Below are 26,182 nucleotides of genomic sequence, written 5' to 3' on the forward strand. Positions count from 1 at the left end.
ACCTTGGATGGTTATCCATTTCAAAGGCCCTACTATGATCCAGGGATCCCTTAGTACAAGAAAAAAAAAATAAGAAAGACAAAACACGTCCGGGTTTCAATCAGTGGTGTAGTTTCGTTCAAATTCTAAGGGGGGGACAAAGTTGGAGCCAATTTTCCCAAATCAAGTGAAAATGACAGTGAAAAATGGAAAACAAGCCATATAGTATCGTAAAGGCAATGATATACTAAAGAAAACTGACTCGTTTCTCTAGATGCTTGAATTATGCAGGCTTATCCAGTTTTGACAAGATTTTTGAAGAAACTGAATTTCAGCTGGAGAGGGGGAACTGGGGTCTGGAGGGGACAGTTGCCTCCACTGCCACATAGTAAATTACACTCCTGGTTTCAAGGTCCTTTTTTTAATGTCCAAACGTCTATTTCGCACTTCATTTTAGTACTGAGATGAAAATAAATAACATATATTATTAACAAAGCAGTTTCGTATTTAAATCAATTTTTTTACTAGTCAGTTATTGATACTCTTGAATATCTCGAGAGAGGGTTTTCAAACATCTGGACAAGGGTTTTCGAACATGGAGGTTTCAATGGTGGAAATTTTATGGTTTCAAGCCATTATACTCCGGAGATGAAACTAAAAATCACGTTCTTGTGCCGTATGGCATTTTTGATGGCATTGTAGTGACGAAATAATGAAAAATCACGAAAATTTGAGCATTAGTTTTAAAATCAACTCTTAAGTAATCCTCTACTATGTTCCAGTGCCCTCTTAGCACTGGGGAAATGAAAAAGAAATAATTAATGCCCCAAATTAACCCTAGTCTATCACGTGCAAGCTCATGTTTATGTGTAGAAATTTATTGGTTCTACATAATAATAGATAAGGGTATATGTTTTATAAAAAAAAAAGTTCAACATAATTGCATTTATTCTTGGGTAAACGCTCCTGGCAATAAATACACCATAATTTTATCCAAACATTTAATAAAACAAGTATTTCTTTAAATATATGTATTAGTAATAATGCAAATGCATTCTTTCTCTTTTTTATTTGCACCAGAAACAACGAGTTTGTGCTTTTTTCTATCTTTAATCCTAAAGTGGGCTATATATATATGGGAGGGGAGGGCGCTGTAGCCCCTCGCTTCCCTCCTCTAGAGGCCTACACTATAAAAAAAAATCAAAATGCTGTAGAGAAACTTGATATTTTAGTTTGTATAATCTTATCTGCTTTTTAAAACATACAATATTAAAAGATTCAATGAACTACTCTAAAAATATATTTTTGATACTATTAGGTTTTTTCGTCGACAGTTTTTAGCGAAAATCCTTTTCTGATTCGAAGATTCTTTAACAACGGGTTCCTCATGTCGTATATCGGGACTAAACCTGAATAAAAGGGAACTGCAGATCCTACTATACTAAATTCCTAATCAAAGGCTTTGGGCCTGTCCCAAAGCAACTGTTTTTAGGCCTGATGAAAGCCCTTTATGAGTCATCACTTTGGGCCGAAAAAATAGCAAGCTTTACTGGGTCAGTGGCTCAAGCTTAACCTTGTACAACAACAAGTAACACGAGGCATTACTCTGGGCCGGCGTGATACCAAGCTTTGCGAGATCGCTGGCTCAGACTTAACTTTGTGTTGACGGGAGCGACTCTTTATCGAATATTTTCGTACTTATTCCCACAGAAATACCTCATAAGGACCTTTAGGGGGGAGAACCCTTCCCCTTAAGCTCGACTAAAGATAAAGGCACAAGGAGGGTGGGAATACTTTGTTGATCTTAGCATCGGAAATTCTTCAGTAAACACTGAACTGTTCTGTTAGAGGTTAGCAAATTTTCATAGGTGAAGCACACGTGGTTTTTTGTTTTGTTTTAATGGGCTTTCGGTCAGAGACGAAGTGCTCACTGTTAGGTTAGGTTATGTTTCAAATTAGGTGCCCCACTACATTTCACTGAGATTGGACATTAATGCAAACAAACTGCTTGCCACTTCCGGGTATTATTCGGTGGTCGTAAAGGTGGCTAAGCTTACTCAGCTATATTTTTGAAGATACGTAGATTATTTCTTTTTGTCATAATTAAGTTTGCTGCAGGAACATGGATAGAAGGGTTCCCATGCAACTGGACCCTCGTTTAACTCAACTCTGTTCAACTTGAGCTTTCAACTCAACTCACGGTCACTCCAAACCCCTTCTAGAGTTCAGGAGGGTTTTAAGCTTCTTGGTCCATTGGCCACTGGAAGCTTATAAGTGCTATCAATGTAGAATTTTCAGGACATTTTGATGTCAATCAATTTGAAAGGCGTATTTAGAGAAGAAGCTGACACTAAAAGTGTTATTCGGTCATTTACAAGATTTTTTGGCATGTGTTCTAACCCACGTGGAAGCTATATTATTTTTCTTCCTGTTTTCTTTTTTTATGCTTCATCTTCCTATTTTTATGCCACGGATTCCTAGATAAATAATAATAATACCAACACGACAACAAAATAATGCAACAAGGTTAATCAGAGCCTACCACTAACAGATACTTAAAGTAAGAGGGAGGGTACTTCCCCTCTCCTCGCAAAGCGTCTAAATGGCTTGAGTGTAATTTGCTCAACCACCATTCATCTCAAACCTCATTCAACTCAACCCTTGTGAAATTCAACCCTCATTTAACTCAATTCCAGTTTATTAAATTTCTGTTTAACTGCAAGTGACGTTTTATTAAACTGAATTTTTTTTCTCTCACCCTCAGGTTCTATCGCAAAAATATGGTAAAGGTTCTATTCGTAAACCATCAGACCTTCAAAAAGAGCTCGGTAAAAGTTTAGATGAAATGAAACGACTGGCAAAAGAAGATCTACACGAAGAGCCTTATTCAAAAAAAGAGGTACGCTTCTTTAAATTAGACTTGTAAGGGCCCCTCAGAGACCCTCATTGAATAGCCCTCATGCCCCTTCTGGGTGTACATGTATGCTTGATTGTAATAGGTGGCCTAATTATTTCAATATAATTTAAAATATGCACTAAAATGCTTAAGTTAAGCTTCAAGAAATGTTATTATTGTGAGCGAAGAACATAAAAAAGTGGATAGAAGCAGATTTAAGCGCTTTAGCATGTGCCTTGAAGCTTAAGTCAAGCTTCAAGAAATGTCATATTTGTGAGCGAAGAACACAAGAAAGTGGATAGAAGCAGATATAAGCGCTTTAGCATGTGCCTTGAAGCTTAAATTAAGCTTCAAGAAATGTCATAGTTGTGAGCGAAGAACATAAGAAAGTGGACAGAACCAGAAATTTTGCGCTTCCAAAAGCACCAAGGACATTAAATCAAACAACCCCCCCCCCCCCTTGACCAATCTTGATCTACTCATACCTTAGAATCGAATGTTTCTTTGATCTTTCATTTGGTTGCTTCAGGAAAAGAAGTTCTTAGCGTAATATCACATTTTCGTCAGTGTTGCCGTCTTAACCGTGAAATTAAATAAGCAAAACTAATTTATTTAATTTGGCAATTCTTTCGTCCATAAACATTCTAAAACTAACAATTTGTAGACTGCCTAAAACAACTAAACCTTCAAAGGCAATCTTCTTAGGCTGTTTAGTGGCATATGTCTTTAGCTAATCTTTTTGTTGGTTTTTAACCCTTGTTTTATTGTGCCTACTTTTATGCCTACTACTTGTTTTATTGTGCCTACTTGTTTTATTGTGCCTACTTTTATCCGGTTGTAGCGAAGCTACAACCGGAAAGCTTTTTAATTAAATATTGAATTACCGTTCTTTCCTGATTTTTAATATGTTAGCAAGGAATTTGGCAAGGCCAAGTTCCAATAATTAGATTTTATTACACTGTCATTGGTATTTTAAATGAATTACAAACTACTAGCAACACAAAGAGACTGACAATTCCTATTCATAATATACTTTTTAACTACTTAGCTTGTCCACTAATATAAATTTGTTAATATTTAAGTCTTTAAATTCCATTTAAGTGGCAACATTGTCGAAAAATAATACGCTTGATTGCAAGTTCAGCGGGGACTCTACCAGACTCATAATTAATAAGTGAATTATGTAATCTCTAAGAATTGTGTATTTTTAAGTATTTAGTAATACTTCGTTAATATATACTAAGTAATACTAGTAATATAGAATAAATAATATATAATATAATAATAAATATATATAATAATAGTTAATATAATAATATTACTATACACTAGTAATGTTATCTAGTAATATTTCTAAGAATTGTATAGCTTAGAAATTACTTAACAAGTAATTTCTTGATACAACATATAATTATTTTATTATCTTTTCAGGTTATATTTTTGATTTTAATTTTTAAAATTAAAATTTTAAATAAATTTTGTGTTACATAACTCTTTTATTCTATTTTCTCAAAAATGGAAAGCCTTTTGTAATATTGAAGCCTTGGTGGGTGTGAGCTCAATATACTTGACCGCAAGTTCCGTGTTACAGATTCATCAAATTAGCAAGTGGAACATTTGTTGTCGAATACATAGCTGTTATACTGCACGAATACTTCTAATTTGTGCCTCAATAGACAGTCACAAGTGGCGTAAATTAGGAAAAATCCTAGAAAGGGGATAGTTAAGCCAAATTGAGCAGTTAGAAACTTTGTAAGTAATTAGGAATATAACACAATTAAGCATTGCTAAATTCAAACACATAAACTTATTAAGTAAAATTATCATAAATTTGTTGGGAGTCCGACTTAAGTTTAAGTAAATATCCCCTTTTCGAATGCGAGACGCCATTTCTTCAGGGCCGCCAACTTTTCCATGGCAATAATCGCGTCAATAATTTTGTTTTTTTCTGGCTGGTTTTTTCGCTCATCAATTTGGTTTTTTCGCTCATCAGTCGTAGGTGTTCAGAGGTGCGTTTTAACCATCTTAAACGTTGAAAAAATCTTTCGTTTGAGGCAGTTGTTATGGCAGTTTCAAAGGCCTCTGAGATGGTAAGAAAGTCGTCTTTGTTCGAATAAAGGCAAGTAACAGTTCCTGTCGGACACTCTGGCTTCATAATCTGTAGGTAAGATTTTCCAAGGTTTGTTCTGACTCAAAACTCAACTCTTTGACTGACAAAACAGGAATGTGCAAAGTCTTGTACTAGGAATGTACCCAGGAACTTCAGTAAACTTGGGTCACAGACAGACCTAAGGATGACCAAGTGTCGTCAAAGCTCTTTCGAACATCATACTTTTTCAAAGATCCATGTGTTAATCTCGTAATTAAGTTACATAAACCCGAAAAGGAAAGTCTAAAAAGCCTTTCAAAAAAATGTTTAATGCTGTTTCATTCTTTTCAACTCTTCCGTAACTCTTTGTGAAAACCATGTCCAATAAATCAAGCCTGCAGTTTGGTCTCAGCCTACCCCAAACGTCTCGGTGTTGTTCGATAACGTTTCAGGGTGACTTTACAAAGAATTTACAATTTATCTGAATCGAGAAGCTCCATAAGAATATTTTTCTACTCTAAACTTAAGTTGGAATCACATAGAAACTGTTGCATGGAGTAAACATAGGCAATGGATTTATACTGGCCAAACCACCAATGGCATATTTACATACTTCACCTGACACAGCCTCTGGTGCTGTGTCAAAACTATTCTGTGTCTAACGGTGCTTTATTTAAACTATTCACCAACTTTGCTTTTTTAACTGGTTGTTTCGTGTGGTTTACCTATTTTATGCTCTTCCATCGAACGTGCACCCCCCCCCCTCTTGTAGTACTTATTACTGGGTGTCTCCTCTTTTAAGGTAGTCTCAGCGTTTTGCGCGTCTGCGTTTTTTTTTCAGGTTGCTTGGGAAAACGGAACTCTATATTCAGGAACGACATCTTATATACAAAAATGACAGATTTTACAAATTCACGTTAGCAGAGCTAGTTTAAAAGCCGATTTTAAATCCAATCTACATGGGCAACCACTTGTTTTTTTTGTTGTTGTGTGTATTTGGAGGGTGGTGATGATTTTACAAATTAAAAAATGGATTATCGTTATTTAACTCATTCACTATTTACAAAGAAAATGAATAAATTACTTCATTGTAATCCTTACAGGCTTGACCACTAAGGCTCCAAGAAACTTTATATGCGATTTTTTATACTATAAAATTTTTATGATGTATTAAATGAAGGATAAATAAAGACATTTTCATAAAAAAATGATTTACGCTCGAAGTGGTCGCAGTGAGTAAACGGAAAGCTTACGAGGCAAATAAAGTCTGGGGGCAACTGCCCCCCACTGCCTCAAATAAATTTACGTGCTTGTAATTATTTTATTATTCTGTGTTTGACCGACTTGTTGGGCTATATATTGTACTTTCCATTACATTTTTTTAGGTTTGTCATATTTTAGGAATAACAGAAGAAGAACTAGAAGAAAATATTCTTACTTCAAATACGAAACATCTGCAAAGTTTCAAATGCAAACAAAGGCTTCTGCATGTTTTTTCTGGTAATTTGTTGTTCGTTTTACTTTTTTCGCTACAATTTATTCTTCTTAGTTCCCACAAATTCCACGCAAGATCTATTCAAGCAAAATAAAAAAAAATATTACATAAGCAAAGTGTGACCTATCAAGGTTCAAAAATTCAACTTATGCCAAGTCCACCCAAACAGCACAAAATCCACTCAAGAAAACTCTAAACACAACCCAGGAAAAATTCTAATTCAGAAAAATGCAAAAATCAGCTAACGAGGGCCAGTGTTTTTCTGAGACTTGAGTCAAGGAGGATTTTTACTGCAAGAGATGATTTAAAAGCAGAACAAGTTCGACTTACAATTTGAAGTTGTCCCGAGGGTCTTCGGGCCATTCTTTGGAAAGGAAATTCCCCTATTCCCAGCATACCCATATGTTTTAAAATAAACCAGTCCAAAACATGAAGTTGTAAATTTTTTTCAAGGCTCTGCAAATCCAATCTTCTAAGTTTTTTTTTTGCATAGGGGGCACTTAACCATATGATCTCCACGTCTATCAGGAACCAAACTGGAACCACGTCTATCAGGAACCCACTAATGCAAAAATGCAAACGAGTGGAGTACAAATCAGAGAGAAAAAAAAAATTAAGATCATGAAAAGGTGGCGATTGACTTATGTTAATATCTGACAGCATTTTCCAATAACTTGCACAACTTGTACAGAGCAATAAATTGGCAATAAATTGCACAGAATTTTGGGGCTATATTTCCCGCTACTACCAACAATCTTTGAGCAACCAATCCTAATATTTAGCATAGATTCTGAAAGTAGCCGTGAACGGAAAGAACGTAAATTAGTAGTAATGTTATGCCCAACCACCGAATAGATGGGACCAAAGAATTAAAAAAAGGGTAATATCTACTTTCATCTTCAGTTTCATCGTCGCTGATGTCATTGCCGTTGTCTGGGGTTATCGTCATCATTACCGATTCCATCACCGCAAAATCAAGGGTATTCTCACATTTCACGTCATTAATACTATGACAACGTGGATAGTTATCGATTATCATCTTGTTTATTTTTAAGGTCATTATTATCACCCGCTTTGTCGCTGGAATTATTATCCTCTTCATCGTCGGTTAACTCTGTGAAAATGCGAAGTTTTAATCCCTATTACTCAGCCTTTCTTCCCAGACTTTTTCCGCTCATCTTTCGTAATGATTTTTCCCATTATCAGGACCACCAAGAGCTGAGACTGTGACCTGTGAACACACTCATTGGGTTCAGTGTTGCCACATGGAAATTTGTTTGGGTTGATCGTTGTTGAGCTCGATTTTTGTGTATTAAACCAGGCATGTAGGTAGAAATTCATTGGGGAGATAGGATTCGAAAAAACAAACACGGCTATTTATTTGAATAATGCACTGAATCATGGAAAATGACGCTAAAAACTCAAAACCTCTGGGAGAACCCTCACCGATAAGTCCAGCTCCCTGCTTGGGTGTAAGGATTGAATTATGTATGTGTTGAGTTTTCCGTACATTGAGCTATGAACAGGTTGAATTTTACCTGTGTTCACCTTTGCTGGGTTGAGATTAGATGTTCTGAGTTTTGTGTGTGTTGAATGTTAATGTTAGAATGTTAGAATGTTAGTATGCGAATGTGTTGAATGTAGGTGTTTTGTTGTAGACTCCTCATAGGATATGGAAGCCCACCTCTCCCAAAGGCACTTTTAAAGTCAGAGATTAACTAGAAGTGTCTAGGGGCTTATTTGACACAGCATGGTGGGTATCCTGTTGGGTTACTTGATCACTGCCAAGATGATCATTGTAATGGATCAGAACAATTCCAGCAGCTACCATGCCTCTTCTTCTGTTTTCATTAGTTCTTTGAAATATTGCAAAGTTTCACAATAGGAATATTTATCTCTTAAAATTCTACAAGCAATAAACATTTTTGGTATCTAAAAATAGTTCCCATAACCATGCGGTTGTTGAGTGTTTGCTTGAATTTCTATTGAGAGTATTTGCCTTCTATAGTTGTCGTGGATTTTCTGGGAAGTCCGGGGCTAAATACAACTTATTTAGGCTTTTCTTTTACCTTCGGCTCCAACAAAAAGACTTTGAGGGAACCCAATTCATAGCTCTCTGTAAGTTTGTTTTACCCATAAACAGTCAGAAACTTTTTAACCTTTATGTAATTTTTCACATACCGGGGATGAAGTCCTAGACTTTTTAGCGATTTGCGGGATGATAATACCACTGTTATTTGTGCCGATTAGTTTTCATTGTAAGTCAATTTTTATTCGTAACTAAGCCACCGCAATTGTATTGATTATGATAAACAAATAATGACACTGTAGGTATGATGACGATGACAAGTGAAACAATGTTGAAAATGGACTGTAGTGTTACTACTCCTACTAACCACTCACCACAGAGAAAGCAGAGTGAGACGAATACAGCTTCGCACGCTCCTTCTCCATTCATATCTATTCGAAGCCTCCCTCTTCAACCCCCCCCCCCCCCAGGAAGTTCCCATTTCTCTTAAATCTTTCCTTACAACATATCAACCGTGGACAACCTCAACCATGGACAACCTGCTTTTTGTTTGACCCCATTCCTATCTCTAACTTGGAAAAATCCAGATGAACTACTCCCTCTCAATTTAATAACACGCCAGTACAGTAGTACAGTAGCCAGCCAGTACAATTATTCCATCCACCTTCTATATTGTCAAATTTTTAACTCTCCAGTTTGGTATTCAAGTGGTCCTGGAAATTCTCTCTCAAATACTCGTCGTTGAGTCTACCAACGTCATAGCTTCCTGGAAGGTAGTTACCCTTCCTCAACTTCAGTTTTAAATTAATCCTACACCCTACTTGATGGTGATCTTTACTTTAACATCAAAAACAGCACTCCTATATACCTTAGTATCTTGAATTGGTCCTTCCAGTCTTCGGTTTACAATAACATAATCAATAAGGTTTGCTGTCTTAACGTCATGTGAATACCATGTTAACTTATGGGCTGTTTCATGAGCAAATAATGCATTGGTTATAACAAGATTGTTGTACCTACAATATTACAGCAGTCGGTGGCCATTACAGTTTTCTTTTCCTTCACCAAATTTACCTAGGCTAGGATTATCTATCCCTATTTCTACGGACTTGGGCGATGAAATGTCCTGATAAACACATCTTATTTTTTCCTGGGACACTGTCTTTTTGTTTCCTCAAAATCAAACGATTTTATTGTCAATGCCTTACTCGGTCGTGCCGGTTAGTGGCAGTTCTTGTCACAATAAAAGATAAGGTACTAAACATAAAAAAAATCACAGCCATAGCCGTCATCATTCAAATTTATATGCTAACTCGAAATAACACAAACAGAGGCAAACTAAACCTTAGACAGTTGAATTTCTAACTTTCTGAAAAAAATTCCAAGCTCAGATTGAAAAAAATACCTTTAAAATCAACAACGAATAAAAAAAAATAATGAACTAAAACAAATATATAGGTAGAATTATTGACGAGTGAGTGTAGCATTAAAAATCTTAACGAATGAAAGAACGAAACTAAACGCGTCTCGAATATGTCGTGCTATTACCGGCTGAATTTTAGGTACCGGTTCAACTACTTTTCGCGGGAGTCGTTGGCGCAAATGGAAATACTCAGGGGGTGAGGACTTCACGAAGCCGCGGATTTGCCAAAATACCGACACCAAACTTAAAACGCAATTCATCCCGGCGTGCCGAAAGAGTTTTAAGGGAAAATTGTTTTACAAGGGAGTAATAAGGAACTTCGGGAGATTTAGAAACTACCAAAAGAGCTTGGTAATTGATCCTTTCCAGGCGGTCTTTCTGGTCCGAAGTCAGGCCGTAATGCCAAACGGGACAAACATATTCTACCAGCGTTCGGATAAACGTAAGGAAAATACGCAATAGGTGAGGGGTAGTATAGGTGGTCCTACGGTCGCAATAGGCGGTCCTGTAGCTGTAAGTAAAATTCATAATGAAAAATAAAAAGAATAAATATAACAAATGTTAGAAAATCAGTTTTTCAAAATGTCTAAAGAAAAAAGAATTCAGGGGGAAACATATACCCAATTAAACACAAGGAACCAAACAAGAACGAAGCGTTATATTTCATAGCCCATAACAATACGCCAATTTTTGACTTTTTTTTTATTTCTTTTCTAATTGTTTGATCGTTTTAGCTAAAATATTCTGAATGCTCCATCATTATCATAAAGGATGAAACAAGTATTCATGGCTGTTACTCCTTTCGTGGCGACATAATAAGTTTTTTTTTTTTTTACTAATCTACATGTGTAGTTTTACTTCAGTAAGTGGGACTTTTTGAAGTACGGGACTTCAAAATCCTTATGAATGAAATTGTCTTGAGCGCTCTAGATTCTAATTACTGGGAGTAATATTTAGGAGAGTCAATTTGTAGTAAAGATAAATACATTAGTAAAGTGTTTACTAATACACTTGTAAATCAGTAAAAAAAAACTTATTATGTCGCCCCGAAAGGAGTTACAGCCAAGAATGGCTGTTACTAATTTACAACTTACTGATTTACAAGTGTATATTTACTTCAGTAAGCCGGACCTTTTGAAGTACAAGACTTCAAAATCCTTATGAATGAAATTGTCTTGAGCGCTCTAGATTCTAATTACTGGGATTAAAATTTAGGAGAGTCAATTTGTAGTAAAAATAAATACATTAGTAAAGTATATTTGCTAATATACTTGTAAATTAGTAAAAAAAAAAAAAAAAAAAAAAACTTATTATGTCGCCCCGAAAAGAGTAACAGCCATGAATGGTTTTTACTAATTTACAAGTGTATATTTACTTCATTAAGCCGGACTTTTTGAAGTAATAGACTTCAAAATCCTTATGAATGAAATTGTCTTGAGCTCTCTAGATTCAAATTACTGGGAGTAATATTTAGGAGTCAATTTGTAGCATATGCATAGGATATTAGGAGGAGTCTGTTTGACCATTATGATGATCTGGCTCTATCTCTCATCTAAAACGGCATTTAGCTAGACTTCCACACCTAGTCATGGATATGGATCACTGAAGGAATGGTTTATTTTTTAACGATTCACAAGCACAAATGACCGAATTTACCTTCTCATCAAATAAATTTAAAGGTTAAGAATAACACGGTAAATAGCTGTATAAAATAATATCATACCGTACACTCAACTGTCTGTTATTCAGGTGAAATGGTTTAACCAAAAAATTTTGTTGCTTGTATTATTAAAAGAAATTAAAATAAATAAAGAAAATTAAAATATATCAAAAAGACTAAAATTAAAAATATATATAAGAAATTTACAAGAAAATTAAATTTATAAGAATAATATATAAGTATAATAATAATATATAATATATAAGTATAACAATGATATATAATAATCATAAAAATTATCAAAAATTAAAATAAAGAGAAACGACTTGTTAATTCCCACTACATGCTTGTATTGCACCACTCGATAGATGAGGGTATAAAATATCTTCTATGCTTGTTATGAGTAGACACCACAAGGTGACGAACAGGACTTTTCTTTATGCAATTTAAGAATTTTGGTAGTGGGTAGGAATTTGAGATGAGGAAAAAATACGAGGAACCCAAGGGTTTGAAAGAGTCTTATTTATGCCCAAACTTGCTGCACAAAGTATCTCACCTCCCCACCAGAATTGTTTGTTTGAGCTTTTGCAGAAGAAAGTAGTAGGTGAGCTTGCCTTGACCGAATATTATCCTTAAAGCCCTTTTTTGTATTAATCAAAAAAAAAATTTTGCACAAAATAAGTTTTTCAAAAAAAAGTAAAGAACTCCATTAAACCTAAAAAGGAACAAAAAAAAAGAATAAAATAATCTTTCAAGCATACAACTACCACAAATCAGCATCAATAAATAAATGAAACTAAAACAAACAGAAATTAAAATAAGTCCAACTCAAAACGAGTAGAATTTAATCTGAGTAGAGTTCTAAACTCTATGCTTTCTAGAAGCCAGAATATAATTTGTACTTTACTGAAAAAAAAACTCAAATGAATCTACTGAAAAAATGTGCATTGTCAGTTTAATATACAAGTGCTGATATTTATTCCTTAAAATCTGAATTAATTTTTGATTTCTAAAAGTTTTAAAAGTGAAAAGATTTAAAAGAATTTTTTCAGTAAATTACAAATTATATCCTGGCTTTTAGAAAGCATAACTTACAACCCTTGCCCTGAGGGGTTTGGGGGATTTGTCATCCTCAAAATCATAATTTCGAGAACTTTCAACTACGTTGAAGAAAATGCCTATCTCAAAATTTTAATTGGATGTGTTTGAGGTAATCCTTGGCGTGAGAGGGGGGTTAGCTACTCTCCAATCACTTTTGACTAATAAAAAGAGCACTCGCTCTTTCAATTTCCAAACAAATGAGCTTTTTTGAAGTTTCTACGACAACACTTTCTGTAAAAACTTATATGCCCCCAGGGCGGCATAGCTTACAACCCTTGCCCTGAGGGCTCTTAGGGGGGCTGTCATCCTAAAAGACCGAATTTTCAGAAATTTTAACTACGTTGAACAAAATGAATATCTCAAAATTTTGATTGCTTGTGTTTGGGGAAATGGTGGGCATCAGAGGGGGGTTGGTTGCCCTCTAATTACTTTCAACTATTAAAAGGGGCACTACCCCTTTCAGTTTCTAGTCGAGTGAGCCCTTTTTGAAGTTTTACGACAACGCTTTCTAAAAAAACCTAATATGCCCTCAGAGCATAACTTACAATCCTTGCCCTAAGGGCTGTAGGGGGTGTTTCATCCTCAAAGACATAATTTCCAGACCTTTCAACTACGTCGAAAAAGATCTCTATCTCCAAGTTTTGATTGGATGTGTTTGGGAAAATGGCGGGTGTGAGAGGGGGGTTAGTTGCCCTCTAATCACTTTCAACTATGAAAAAGGACACTAGCCCTTTGAATTTCCAATCGAATGCCCTTTTTAAAGTTTCTACGAAAACACTTTCTATTAAAACCATATATGCAACCAGGGCATAACTTACAACCCTTGCCCTGAGGGGTTTGGGGGTTGTCATCCTCAAAGACCGAATTTCCAGAACTTTCAACTACGTTGAAAAAATGGCTATCTCAAAATTTGATTGTATGTGTTTGGGGAAAAGGTGGGCATGAGATGGGGTTAGTTGCCCTCCAATCACTTTCGACCTTACATGCCCCCAGGGCATAACTTACAACCCTTGCCCTGAAGGCTGGGGGGGGCAAAATGTTGAACAAAATGGCTATCTCAAAATTTTGATTGGATGGGTTTGGGGAATAGGTGGGTGTGAGAGGGGGTTAGTTGCCCTCCAATCACTTTCGACTATTAAAAAGGACATTAGCCATTTCCAGTTGAAATTTCCAGTACTTTCAACTACGTTGAACAAAATGGCTATCTCAAAATTTTGATTGGATGTGTTTTGGGAAAAGGTGGGTGTGAGAGGGTTGTTAGTTGCCCTCTAATCACTTTCGACTATTAAAAAGGGCGTTATCCTTTGAATTTCCAATCGAATGAGCCCTTGTTCAAGTTTCTACGACAAAACTTTCAATAAAAACCTAATATGCCCCCGGGGCATAACTTATAATCCATGGTGGGCGTGGAAGGGGTGTTAGTTGCCCTCTTATTACTTTCTACCATTTAAAGGGGGTACTAGCAATTTCAATTTCCAATCGAATGAGCCCTTTTTGAAGTTTCTATGACAACGCTTTCTATAAAAACCTTACATGACCCCAGGGCATAATTTACAACCCTTGCCCTGGAGGCTGGGGGGGGGGGGGCAAGATGTTGAACAAAATGGCTATCTCAAAATTTTAATTGGCTGTGTTTGGGGAATAGGTGGGTGTGAGAGGGGTTAGTTGCCCTCCAATCACGTTCGACTATTAAAAAGGGCACTAGCCCTTTGAATTTCCAATCGAATGAGCCCTTTTTGAAGTTTCTACGACAAAATTTTCTATAATAACCTTATATGCCCCCAGGGCATAACTTAAAATCCCTTGCCCTGAGGGCTCTGGGGGGAGTGTCCTCCTCAAATTTATTGCGCTGCCTATGATTGCCTCTGTTTTTTTGGTTTATGCTTTGTGAGGGTCGCTGGGCCTGGTGAGCATACTGTACATCATAGGCAGCGCAATTGCGCTGCCTAAGTAAAGAACGACGTTGGCACTAGTATTATTTTTTTTCCTTTAGACCAGGGCACATCGTATTGAATTAGGTGTCGTAGAAACTTGGAAAGGGCTCAGTCGATTGGAAATTGGAATGGCTAGTGTCCTTTTTAATAGTCAAAAGTGATTGGAAGGCAAGTAACACCCCTTCCAGGCCCGCTCTTTCCCCAAACACTTCCAATCAAAATTTTGAGATAGCCATTTTGTTCAGTGTAGATGATTTCCCGATAGAAATTGTATTTTTGAGGAGGACACTCCCCCATAACCCTCAGCGCAAGGGTTGTAATTATGCCCTGGGGGCATATAAGGTTTATACAGAAAGATCTATCCTAGAAACCTCAAATAGGGCTCATTCGATTAGAAATTCATAGGCCTAGTGCGCTTTTTAACAGTCGAAAGTGATTAGAGGGCAACTAATCCCCCTCTCACACCCACCTTTTCCCAAAATATATCCAATCAAAATTTTGGAGACTTCCGCAGCCTCAGGGTAAGGTTGTGTTATGCCTGGGGCATATAACGTATAGAAGCTTGTCAGAAACTTCAAAAGGTTCTTGTGGAAATTCAAGGATAGTGCCCTTTTAATAGTCTAAAGTGATCGGAGGCAACACCCCCTCCCCATTCCCAAACACGTCCAATCATTTTGAGATGGCTTTTGTTCAACGTAGTTGAAAGTTCGGAAATTAGGTGTTTGAGGATGACAACCCCCCAAAGTCCAGGCAGGGTTGTGTACCTGGGGCATATAAGGTTTTTATAGAAAGTGTTTTCTTAGAAACTTCAGAAAGGGTTCATTTGATTGGAAACTGAATTGGCTAGTGCGCTTTTTAATAGTTGAAAGTGATTGGTTGAAAACTATTATCCCTTCCACGCCCACAATTTGTCCAAACACATCCAATCAAAATATTGAGATAGTCATTTTGTTCAAAATAGTTGAAAGGTCCGGAAATTATATCTTTGAGGATGACACTCCCCCAACAGTACTCAGGGTAAGGGTTGTAAGTTATGCCCTGGGGTGTATAAGGTTTTTATTGAAAGCTTTGCCGTAGAAACTTGAAAAAGGGCTATTTCGATTGGAAATTCAAAGGGTTAGTGTCCTTTTTAATAGTCAAAAGTGATTGGAGGGCAACTAACCCCCCTCTCACGCCGACCTTTTCCCCAAACACATCCAATTTAAATTTTTAGATTGCCGTTTTGTTCAACGTAGTTAAAAGGCTTAGAAATTATGTTTTTGAGGAGGACACTCCCCCACAACCTTCAGGGCAAGGGTTTTAAGTTATGCCCTGGAGGCATATAAGGTTTTTATAGATAATGATGTTGTAGAAACTTCAAAAAGGGCTCATTTGATTGGAAATTAGAAGGGCTTGTGCCCTTTTCAATTGTCAAAAGTGATTGGAGGATAACTAAAACCCCTCTCACACCCACCATTTCCCCAAACAGATCCAATCAAAATTTTGAGATAGCCATTTTGTTCAACATAGTTATAAATTCTGGAAATCATGTCTTTGATGATGACACTCCCCCTAGAGCCCTCAGGGCAAGGGTTGTAAGTTATGCACTGGGGGCATATAAGGTTTTGTTTTATACAAATGAATGTGCATTGTCAGTTTAATATACATATACTGATATTTAGTAATCAAAATGTTAATATTATTTGATTTATTAAAGTTTTAAAAGTAAAAACATTTATATTTTTTCAGTAAAATGCAAATTATGTTCTGGCCTTCGGAGGGCATAGGGGTTTTGAGCCCTATTCATGTTAATTTCTGCTCGTTTTCAGTTTGACTCGGTCATTTTTTGTAATTTCTTTTCGTTTTGGGTTTCATTTACTTATCGATGCTGATTTTTGGTAGTTTCACGCTTGGTAGATTATTTGATCTTATTTTTGCTCATTTTTAGTTTAATGGAGTTCTTTACTTTTCTTTGAAAAACTAATTTTGTGGAAATAGTTGTTTTAAGTAATATTCTGAATAAGGTCGGACAATTGATACGAAAAGTCTGAGGAGGTGTTTTGCGGGGAGATAACTTTTTGGAAAGTTGAAGGAAAGTTGGAAAGAAGAAAAGAAGGAAAGAAAGTTGAAGAAAGGTGTACCACAAAAAGCGTGTTTGAAGGTGGTAAATTTTGCCATATAGAGTAGGGAGATGAAGGGGATATTAAATTCTATCTGATTGTGTCCTTTTTCGCTCCACCTTTAACTGCTGTATGCTTTACAAACTTCTGTGATTTGTATTTCAAATGGTTTTGATTCTCGGGTTTCCGTTAGACTCATTTATGAGAAGATTCGATCAAGTCCAAAGACACTTGCTGGCCTTTTTTTATTTCTAGACTTGTGTTTATTTTTGATATTTTAAATTGCTTTGTATCTGATTTCTTTTTAATATAGTCAGGCTAATTGATGAAATTTAAGAGGAACATGAGGCCATTGTAACAGTTTGAATGGAATTGTACAGATTGAATTGTGAAGAGCAATTTGTAGCCCTTCGTTATTGAAGGGCTCTATGCTTGCCTTTTCCCTAAAGCCGTGTTCATAATGGCTGCTCGATTGAATTGATGGTCATAGAGTCTTGAAGAGGATTCTTTAGATTGAAAATTGTGGTTTCCGCTATTTTTTTTTTTTTTTTTTTTTTTTTTTTTTTGGAAGTAATTTGTGGCTAACAAGGCCGACCCTTCATTTTAAGTTTTACCTGCGGTATCCTCGTGGCTAATTCTCATACGAGATTTAAGATGAGACAATTTAAGATATAACAAAAATAATGTACTGGAAACAAACTACTTAAAAACGTTTTGAAGATGTATTAAAGCGAATAGAAATTAAACTTAGAAAAACAAGTGTTCTGTAAACGAAAGGAATGAGTGACGTTAACGCTGAAAACGAACACGATTTACCCTGAATGTATCCTAAAATTTATCCAAAATTTATTCTGAAGTTTGAGTTTTTTCTTCAGTGCTTTTTGAGCGAATTCTGTAACACAAGAGCAGTGTGATACAAATATAATTGTGGAACAACATTTTTAGAGCTGTTGTTTAATGTCGTGGTCATCGTAAGACAAATATAGGTCAATTTAGAAAACCAACAATGATACTTTGGGTTTTCTGTATGGTATGCTCTACCTACTGTGTGTTGTTTACTTTATCTTTATGGTTATTAGAAATAAATAGATAGATAGATAGATATTTTATTGCAAAACGAAAGCTTTTTTGGGCCATGGCAAAAAAAGAAAAAAACAAACACTTTTGCACAAAATTATAACACATGACAATAACATACATAACAATAAAAAACGCATAGTACATAGCAATAACCATTAAATAACATAATAATTACAAAAACAAAACAAATATAATAGGATACATAATAGATATTAGATATTTTAGGTATTTAATGTTCTAAATTCATAAGGGCCATGGCTACGAAAAAACAAAACAAACAAACAAAAAATAGGTTACACACATACAACATTATTTTCAGTACTCACCTCTTACCTGGAAACTAGAAAACTGTCCAAATTCTTCATTTGTTGTTTTATAGTTATGAAGTTTTTTTGGTAGTACCTTATTTTAGTCTCTGTTGTGACGGTGAACCGTGAATAAGAAATGACCAGAAATAATTAACTAATTTGACAAGCATTTTGTCAGTAAAAATCCAAGTATTAACAATCCTTTGATTCTCAAAGAAAACTGCACCATAAGAGCAGTGTTGCCAGATGTCTGGTTTAAAGGATCGCGCCGATAAAAGTGAAAATAAGCCCAATTGAAAAACTCAATGCACAACCGCCAAAAGCGCTGAAGTGGCGCAAATGCGTCCCATCTGACCACTCTGCTTCAGAATGGCCAGATTTGCTGAACTTCTTGATGACTTACGTTTTGCTGGTTTTTCACTCATGTTTCTTTTTTCTTACTTAACTGTCGTGAAGAAGAAATGACCAGAAATAATTAACTAATTTGATAAGCTTTTTGTCTATAAAAACTCAAATATTAACAATGTTTTAAGATGTCTGATTTAAAGGATCACAGCCCTGATAGTGAAAATACGCCCATTTCAGAAATTTCGCAAATGCATCCCGTCTAGCCACTGCTTCAGAGTGGCCAGATTTGCTGAACTTCTTGATACCTTACGTTTTGCTGAATTTTCCATGTTTCTCTTTTCTTAATTTAGTGCCTTCTGGAACAAAAAAATCCCTATCTGCATAGTCTTTTTCAGTAATAATTGAATAGCAAATTTCTCGTAATTGGTTAGATGTAAATGGCTATTTGAGTTTCCACTTAACCAGTTCAAAGTATCAGATATCATTTTCACTGTCTTTGGTACTTTAAGTGATGCATTTGTCTTTAAAGCATTATGATAAATAGTAAATGTTGGAAAATTTGAGCTTTTTCATTAAAATAATAGTTAAACTACTGTTTGTTTAAGGTTTTAGCGTGGGTTTTTTACTTTAATGTGAAAAACTTCTTTTTTTTAATATCTAGTTTGCGAGAAAGGATGGGTACTTGTATGATATACCCACTACCTAATATTCTTCTGATATAATAGAAGAATATATAATAATATAGTAATATTCTCTGTAAAAAAAATATAAGTAATAAAAATAATAAAAAAATAAAAAAATAATATTCTCTGACGCTCAATCCTAATGAAATATGCCAAAGTGTGATAAAAATAAAATACTTTAGAAACAAAATTGGGCTATATATTTGCACAATACGGAGGGGGTGGGGGTAAATTATAGTGGGTGTGCATGCCTAATGTATTAGGTACAATTATTTTGCATATTATGTAGTAAGAATTGCTTTTTAATTTCAAACTCTCCAAATACTTCATCCCCCCCGCCTAATGTGTAAATATATAGTCCAAATTATATATTTTCCTTCTATTTTGTCACTTCTCTTTGTCTTGTCTCACGCTAAGCTGAAAGAAAATAACGAAAAAAAAACCGGTATAATGCGTCATTGAATGAACAACTGGAGCGGTAGTGGGTTTATCATACAAGTACCAAATGATGTAACGCTTCTATAACCTTTTATGACTTGAATTTTAGTTTTTTTTCAATGTTTTATTATGTCTTCATTACCTTTAGAAAGTAAATTGGAATCAAACTAAATGGACAATATTAAAAATGGGATAGATACAAGGACTTGTAATACTTATTTAATTTTTTCATATGTTTTATTGGTTTTACCAGGGCTCTCAAAGCTAATTTTATATACTCTGTAATTTATCATCATTTTTAGAGGCGGCTCGTGTAGAAGAATTTAAAAAGACTTGTGACAACCCTCAGCAAGCCTCACTTGCTACACTTGGAAGACTTATGAATGAAAGTCATGCCTCCTGTCGTGACCTCTACGAATGTAGTCACCCAGAACTTGATAAACTAGTCGACCTTGTGGCCCCAATGGCGTATGGAGTACGCCTTACTGGAGCTGGGTATGATGGGATTAATTAACTTTGTGATTTTTATACAGAAATTTTCTCTTAGGTCCTTTTTAAAACTTGTGCTTGTTGGTCTACCTCAAAATTGTTCCAGTCCCTAGTTTGTCTGAGCATGATTAAATCTTTGGCTAAGTATTAGGCCAAAAGTACTCCCCCTTCCCTATAATGTTATTGCAATGGCACTCTTCTATTACTCGCCTAACAAAATACTGTTGTGAAACGCAAAGTTATCCAGCAATTGCAGACTAGTGCTGATTTTGTTATTTCTAAATATTCAACTGCTGGACTTCTTTTTAGTTGATGACGCCCATGACCTTATGATGAATTCAATTTGCTCTTCTCTTAAAGTTAATCAAATAGTTTGAACATCTACTGCTAGGGAAACACCTCTGTAGATTTCATTATAACTAATATGAATAATTGTAACTGTCCCCCTCAGCTTTGTCCCCATTTTGTGGGAGTTGTAATCTTTCCCTCCTCTTGTCCCTCTCTTCAAATTTTAAGTATTCTTTCTCAATAACTTATGGCTCTTACCGCCCTCTTTTAAAATTTGGACCTTCTCTCTTTTGGAGTCTGACTGAATACTGAAGATTGGTGCAATAGCCTATTTCCAATTTACAAAGTGTCAATAAAAAATTGTTACTTCTCCAAAAATCTAAATGATAAATATCTAATTTTTTTCACCCAAAAAAAGATTGCCCTCCAATCACTTTCGACTATTAAAAAGGGCACTAGCTCTTTGAATTTCCAATCGAATGAGTCCTTTTTGAAGGCTCTACGACAAAGCTTTCTATAAAAACCTTATATACGCCAGGGCATAACTTACAACCTGTGCCCTGAAGGCTGTGGGGGGGGGAGTTTCCTCCTTAAAACATAATTTATATCTGGAAATCAACTACGTAGAAGAAAATAGTTATCTTAAATTTTGATTGGATGTTTTTGGGGAAATAGTGGGCGTCGAAAGGGGGTTAGTTGCCTTCCAATCACTTTTGACTCTTAGAAAGGGCACTAGAACTCTCGATTTCCAATCGAATGAGCCCCCTTTGAAGTTTATAGGACGATCCTTTCCATATGAAGCCTGTGGGAAAAAAAATAAATAATAAATAAATAATAAAACATTGGAGCCGTATGGTCTTTACTATAGGCAACGCTATAGCGTTGCCTCTGAAAAAGACATTACCCATCCAGATCCTGCCCGCCCCATTTCTGAACCCGCTAACTGTTTCTGAACCAGTTCCTCGCTTGTCCCCTATTTGTTACTTTACCTCCAGATATGAAAAAAACTTTGTTCCCTTCAATACAGAAAAAAATTATATCTCGCTAGTTTTCTTCTTTTATTATTTGGTATCGATTCTGCCTAAGTTATGTATTTGTTCGCTTGTTTTGTCCCCCTCCCACTTTTTTTTAAATGTCCTTTTAAAAGAGTTTTTGCTAATCTAGCCTATATACTAGTTAGTTCTTATCGAGTTTTACATGTTTTTTTCCTTTTGACTTGCTCTAACAATTTGAAGTCTAATTGTTTAACTAGCGGATCATTTTTCATTCTTATATTGTTGTTTTGGTATTGTTTGCCAGATTTGTCATTTTTGTGATTTTTTATTTGTATTATTTTTATGAATTATATATTATATATATTATTTATTATAAATTAGAGCTCGGCACTCCGCGGCTTCTGATATTAATTATATAATTTAAAAAAGTTTATTCCAACTGAAATAAATAGCAACATTGAAATTTAAAACGAACAGAAATTATTGTGTGTATGATGGGGGTTTGCTCCTCTTCAACACATCGTTCTTCTAACGCTAAAATTTGTTACTACTTCTAAAAAAGCTTCGTATTGTTCTAATTTAACGACTCTTGTGTTTCAGGAGTCGTTCATAAAAAATTGGGATAAAATTCAAACTTCAGTATAAAGAGCAAGGTTTTGAAAAAAGGGTAACTCCCCTCATGTACATAATTATTTCAGTTCGTTTTGAGTTTTAATGTTGCTCCTTACTTTTAGCTGAAAAAACTTGTTTTTTTGTTTTTTTATTTAACTTCTTATCATTTTATAAATAATGCCAGTTAAATTTCTCCTGAAAAGTTCACCCCCCCCCCCTCAGAAACTCCCCTCATCATGTAAAATTATCCCCGTGGAAAATCTCCTCAGCAGAAAATTCACCTCTCCCCCCATCCGAAAAATGTATACATACTTTCATTGAAAAAATACTATATGTAAACCAGAGTAGACAGAATATACCAGTAAGCTTATCGCAGATCATTTCTGGTCTTCGTGAACAAAAAGCTCCTCCCACTTATTTCTGCCTTAGCTTGTTTAGCCTGTTTATGCATTAGCTTTATTTCCGTTTGTTTCAATGCACTTTGATGGAAATAGTCGGACCTGTATAGCATGTCTAACATGTTTATATCTGCAAAAACGTTCTCCGGAGCACTCACACCCCGGTCCGGTTTTTTATAATGGGTGAGATAGAGAATGATCATACTGGATAATATATGAACTGTGATGTAAACTATGGGTAAATTTTATATCTCAAAAATCTTCCCCAGGGGCTGCGGAGATGGGTTATCTCTAAAGGCTTAGTTATTGGACCTTTCGACTATGCTGAAGTAAAGGGCTACCTCAAATTTTGATCGGAAGATTTTTGGGGAGAAAGGGGCGTGGAAAATGGCCTAACTGCCCTCCAATCTTTTTGGTCACTTCAAATTCCGTTTTTTAGAGTTTCGGTTACTGTTGAGTTGCATCACTCCGTACTTACAGTTCTTTACCACTATCTGTTGGGTTTTTCGAATTAAATATCTCATCTTATTCTACCACTTTTTCTACTGTCGAACTATGTCAAAACCAAGTAGCAGTCGTGAACGACCTCACGCACATCGGCTCCATTCTGTCAAGTGATCGTTCAATCAAAACAAAGTCAATGCATGAATCACCATGGCAATTTCCATCCTAGGGTGACTAGGAAGACTCTGTTTTTAGCCACCTCACAAAGATGCGGATACTCAATGCATTTCTAAAATACAATGTGGTGGAGAAACTTGACCAACAACCACCACGACTTTAAAGAAGCTGGATGTAACTCAAACCGCAGGACTACGTAAGAAGGAGGGTATCTGTTGGTATTAGTTTATCAGTAAAGCCAACTTCCTGGCTCATAGCATGTCTGCGTGCGCTGACATGGTACGGCCACCTTCTCCGAGTACCAAAAGAATTCCTATATTATATCATCCAAGATTTCAACCAAGTGGCCGTTAGGTGAAAGCGAATGAATGATTTGTATCGATTGGTGATAGGATCTCATTCTTCGTTGAAGAGGGAGAGTGTCCGATATTCTACACCAGTTCATATGGAAGGCAGAAATAAGATTTGAAGGAGTACCTACGGCGGCTCAAAACTGGGTGCCCTTGAGAAGGATGATTACTGCTCTCTCAACGCTTGCGGCAAGACGGCAAGAGAATCAAGTTAGTAAGTTAAGCAAATAATATTGAATACATGGTAGTCCAGAAATAAAACAATTGACTAATTTCTCTTATTCATCAAATTACTTAAAGGGCTTCTTTCCTTGATTCTACTACCTATAAAAGAGGTTTCTTTTAACAGAAAGTGCCTTTTTTCAAGCTAGACCCCATTACTTCAGCTGCCTCTTTTCAAAGGTCAAGATCTTTATTCATGTGATTAGTTCAGCCTAAAAGAAAGCTTAGGGCAAAATGTTTTCAGAAAACTTAAGATTGGAATCAAAGCCTTAGACGTCCGTATTTTATGACTCTGGAGAGATTACTGGCGACCTAGTTGAAAGCAAAGGCATTGGCACACCAGATCCATGAGAGCGGAGTGTCTGGTTGTTAATGTGGTATTAGGATAAGATATTAGGTCTCGATATTTGCGGATAAACCCACAGATTTGGCAGGAACAAAAGTAGCAATCATTAGAATGGTCTCAGGCTCCTTCTTATCATAGGAATTTATAATCGCAAAACAGTTGTCTTTCTTTTGAGTCATTTAACCACCATAGACAAAAATTTCGGGATATGTGTATTTCTGTGGATATTATGTAAGAATGTTTATCTTCTTTCTTGTATCGCATTGTTTTTCTTCATTTATTCTTTTGAAAAATAAGAAGTTTGCGCCACCATTTCATCACTTTTTCTTCAAGTTTCTAAATCCATTGTGTGGATTTGGGGGTCCCCTCGTTCGTAACGTCTCTGTTGCTGATGACACTTGCTTAACGAGTGTTCCTGAAGGTAAGTAAACCAAAATAATGACTGAAATAAGGAATCATACGAAGATAAAACGTTGCTTTAGAATTCATTATCAATCTATGTGACCTCGGCCTGCCTTTGTATGCGGACGACCTGCTGATGTTAAGCTGCAACCTTACTTCTCCACAAGAAAATATTGACCGCCTGATAACTGGTTACAAAAGTATCGTTCTAAGGGTAAATGCACTAAAGACAGGGTTTGTGGAATTTTGTCCGTCGGCAAGCAAATAGCAAAGCAGTGGTCCTACATATGTGATGGTTGAACAAACGAAAATTTTCCCTGGAAAGTCCATGAAGCACCTGGCAATAACATACGGTCATGATATCAGAAGTACTCGTTTACTAATAATTGCGAAAATGACCAACAGTATTCGCTCAAGCTATGGAAAGCTTGTCTCTCTCAAATTTAGCTTGAACAGAAAAATTCTTGCAAAGCTTTACGCAGCGGTTGCTCTCCTTCACCTGCTTTGTGCATCGCCGCTATGGGACTGGTTAACGCAAACTGACAGACTAAAACTCCGGTCTGTATACTGCAAAAACCTTAAGTTTTTGTTTCGATTCCTAATCTACGAGAGAAACACATTCGTTCTAAGATCTCAAAATATGGTAGACCCAAATTGTCATTGTGCCGTCTACTGAAACAAGCGTAGAAAAAAACGGCGTTGTAAATATTCCTCGAGTTTTTGCCTCTACATCTGATCTACGAGTACGAATGAAGAAGTTGCTACTTTATTTGTTCTTAGGTACTGAGTGTTCTTTTTTTTCCTTTTCTTCGTTTGTATTACTCCGCTTTTCTCTTTTTTTTTGTATGAGCGAGCAAAAATAAAATTATTATTATTACTATTGGTGGAGAGAAGCTATCTTTCCCCTCCCCCAAAGAAAATGAAATTTAAATCTTCAATGATGCTTAAGTAAAATTGAATTTTTCAAGAAGGCTTTATATGATAGAAAAAATTATGATCGTTTTGAAGTACGTGCCTTAAAATATATAACGTTAGTTTTTTCATTTTCCCTGTATTTATTTTACCACTAATTAAGATATGAACTACGGTAGCTCCGTAGAGGATTTTTTTTATTACTGAAGCATAGACATTTATTATAGGTGGGGTGGTTGTGCAGTGGCGATGATACCTGCTAAGAAAGTAGGAGAAGTCCAGGAATTTGTTTGGAAGAACTACTATCAGAAGCTTGAGAAAAATTTCGCCAGGAGTCATGTGATGTTTGTTACATCTCCAGGCTTTGGTGCCACCCTCTTTTCTTTAGAATTAGCCTGAATACTAGGATATTAAGTGTGTTGCCTTCTATTTAAGCTTCAAATCGATAATATGGGCCATTTATTTATATTATTAATTTGGGTTTTTACGAAATGTATGTTTGAAAACTTTCAATATTGTTATTCCCATTTCTAAATGAAGAGAGTTTTAAAGATAAAAATATACCACTTTATTATTTTTCAGTACATTCCTGTTTTCCGCTCTATCCCATTTTTCTATCCTGTCACTTATTTGTACTAAATATTCTATACTAAAAGCAATGCTATAAGGGTTTTGTACTAAATTAATGAAAACTGAATAACTAATAATCACAGAACTAATAAACAAAATGATTTTTTGGAATAATTATTAAGTATTTGAAAAATTTTGGTAAGCAGCTACGAAAATATAAAGTACTAAATTAGGAACTAGGAATTCCTCCTTAGGAACAAATTGAAATCAAAGAAAAAATGATCTTGAAAATAAATTTCTTCATTATCATCTTGATTTGTTTTTTCATTTGAAATACCCGCATTTAAGTATTAAACCGGGTGATTTTATTCGAATGGAATCAAATGAAATCGAAATAAATCACTAAAGATCACTA

The 26,182-nt window shown here is 35.6% G+C and overlaps 1 protein-coding gene across 1 annotated transcript in view; it reads left to right on the forward strand.

Annotated features, from left to right (window-relative positions):
• Nucleotides 1-25,999, forward strand: part of Galk (N-acetylgalactosamine kinase) — a 68,630-nt gene extending 42,631 nt beyond the window's left edge. The window contains exons 6-9 of the mRNA XM_089103529.1: nt 2,744-2,878; nt 6,350-6,464; nt 19,865-20,057; nt 25,425-25,999. Coding sequence (XP_088959655.1) covers nt 2,744-2,878; nt 6,350-6,464; nt 19,865-20,057; nt 25,425-25,596 — 615 coding nt within the window. The 3' untranslated portion in view covers nt 25,597-25,999. The remainder of the gene's footprint in view (nt 1-2,743; nt 2,879-6,349; nt 6,465-19,864; nt 20,058-25,424) is intronic.
• Nucleotides 26,000-26,182: the final 183 nt, after the last annotated feature.

The sequence above is a fragment of the Artemia sp. Qi Xiang Cuo genome, chromosome 2 (genome assembly GCF_049724085.1).
Source record: "Artemia sp. Qi Xiang Cuo chromosome 2, ASM4972408v1, whole genome shotgun sequence".
Classification (NCBI taxonomy): Eukaryota; Metazoa; Arthropoda; class Branchiopoda; order Anostraca; family Artemiidae; genus Artemia; species Artemia sp. Qi Xiang Cuo.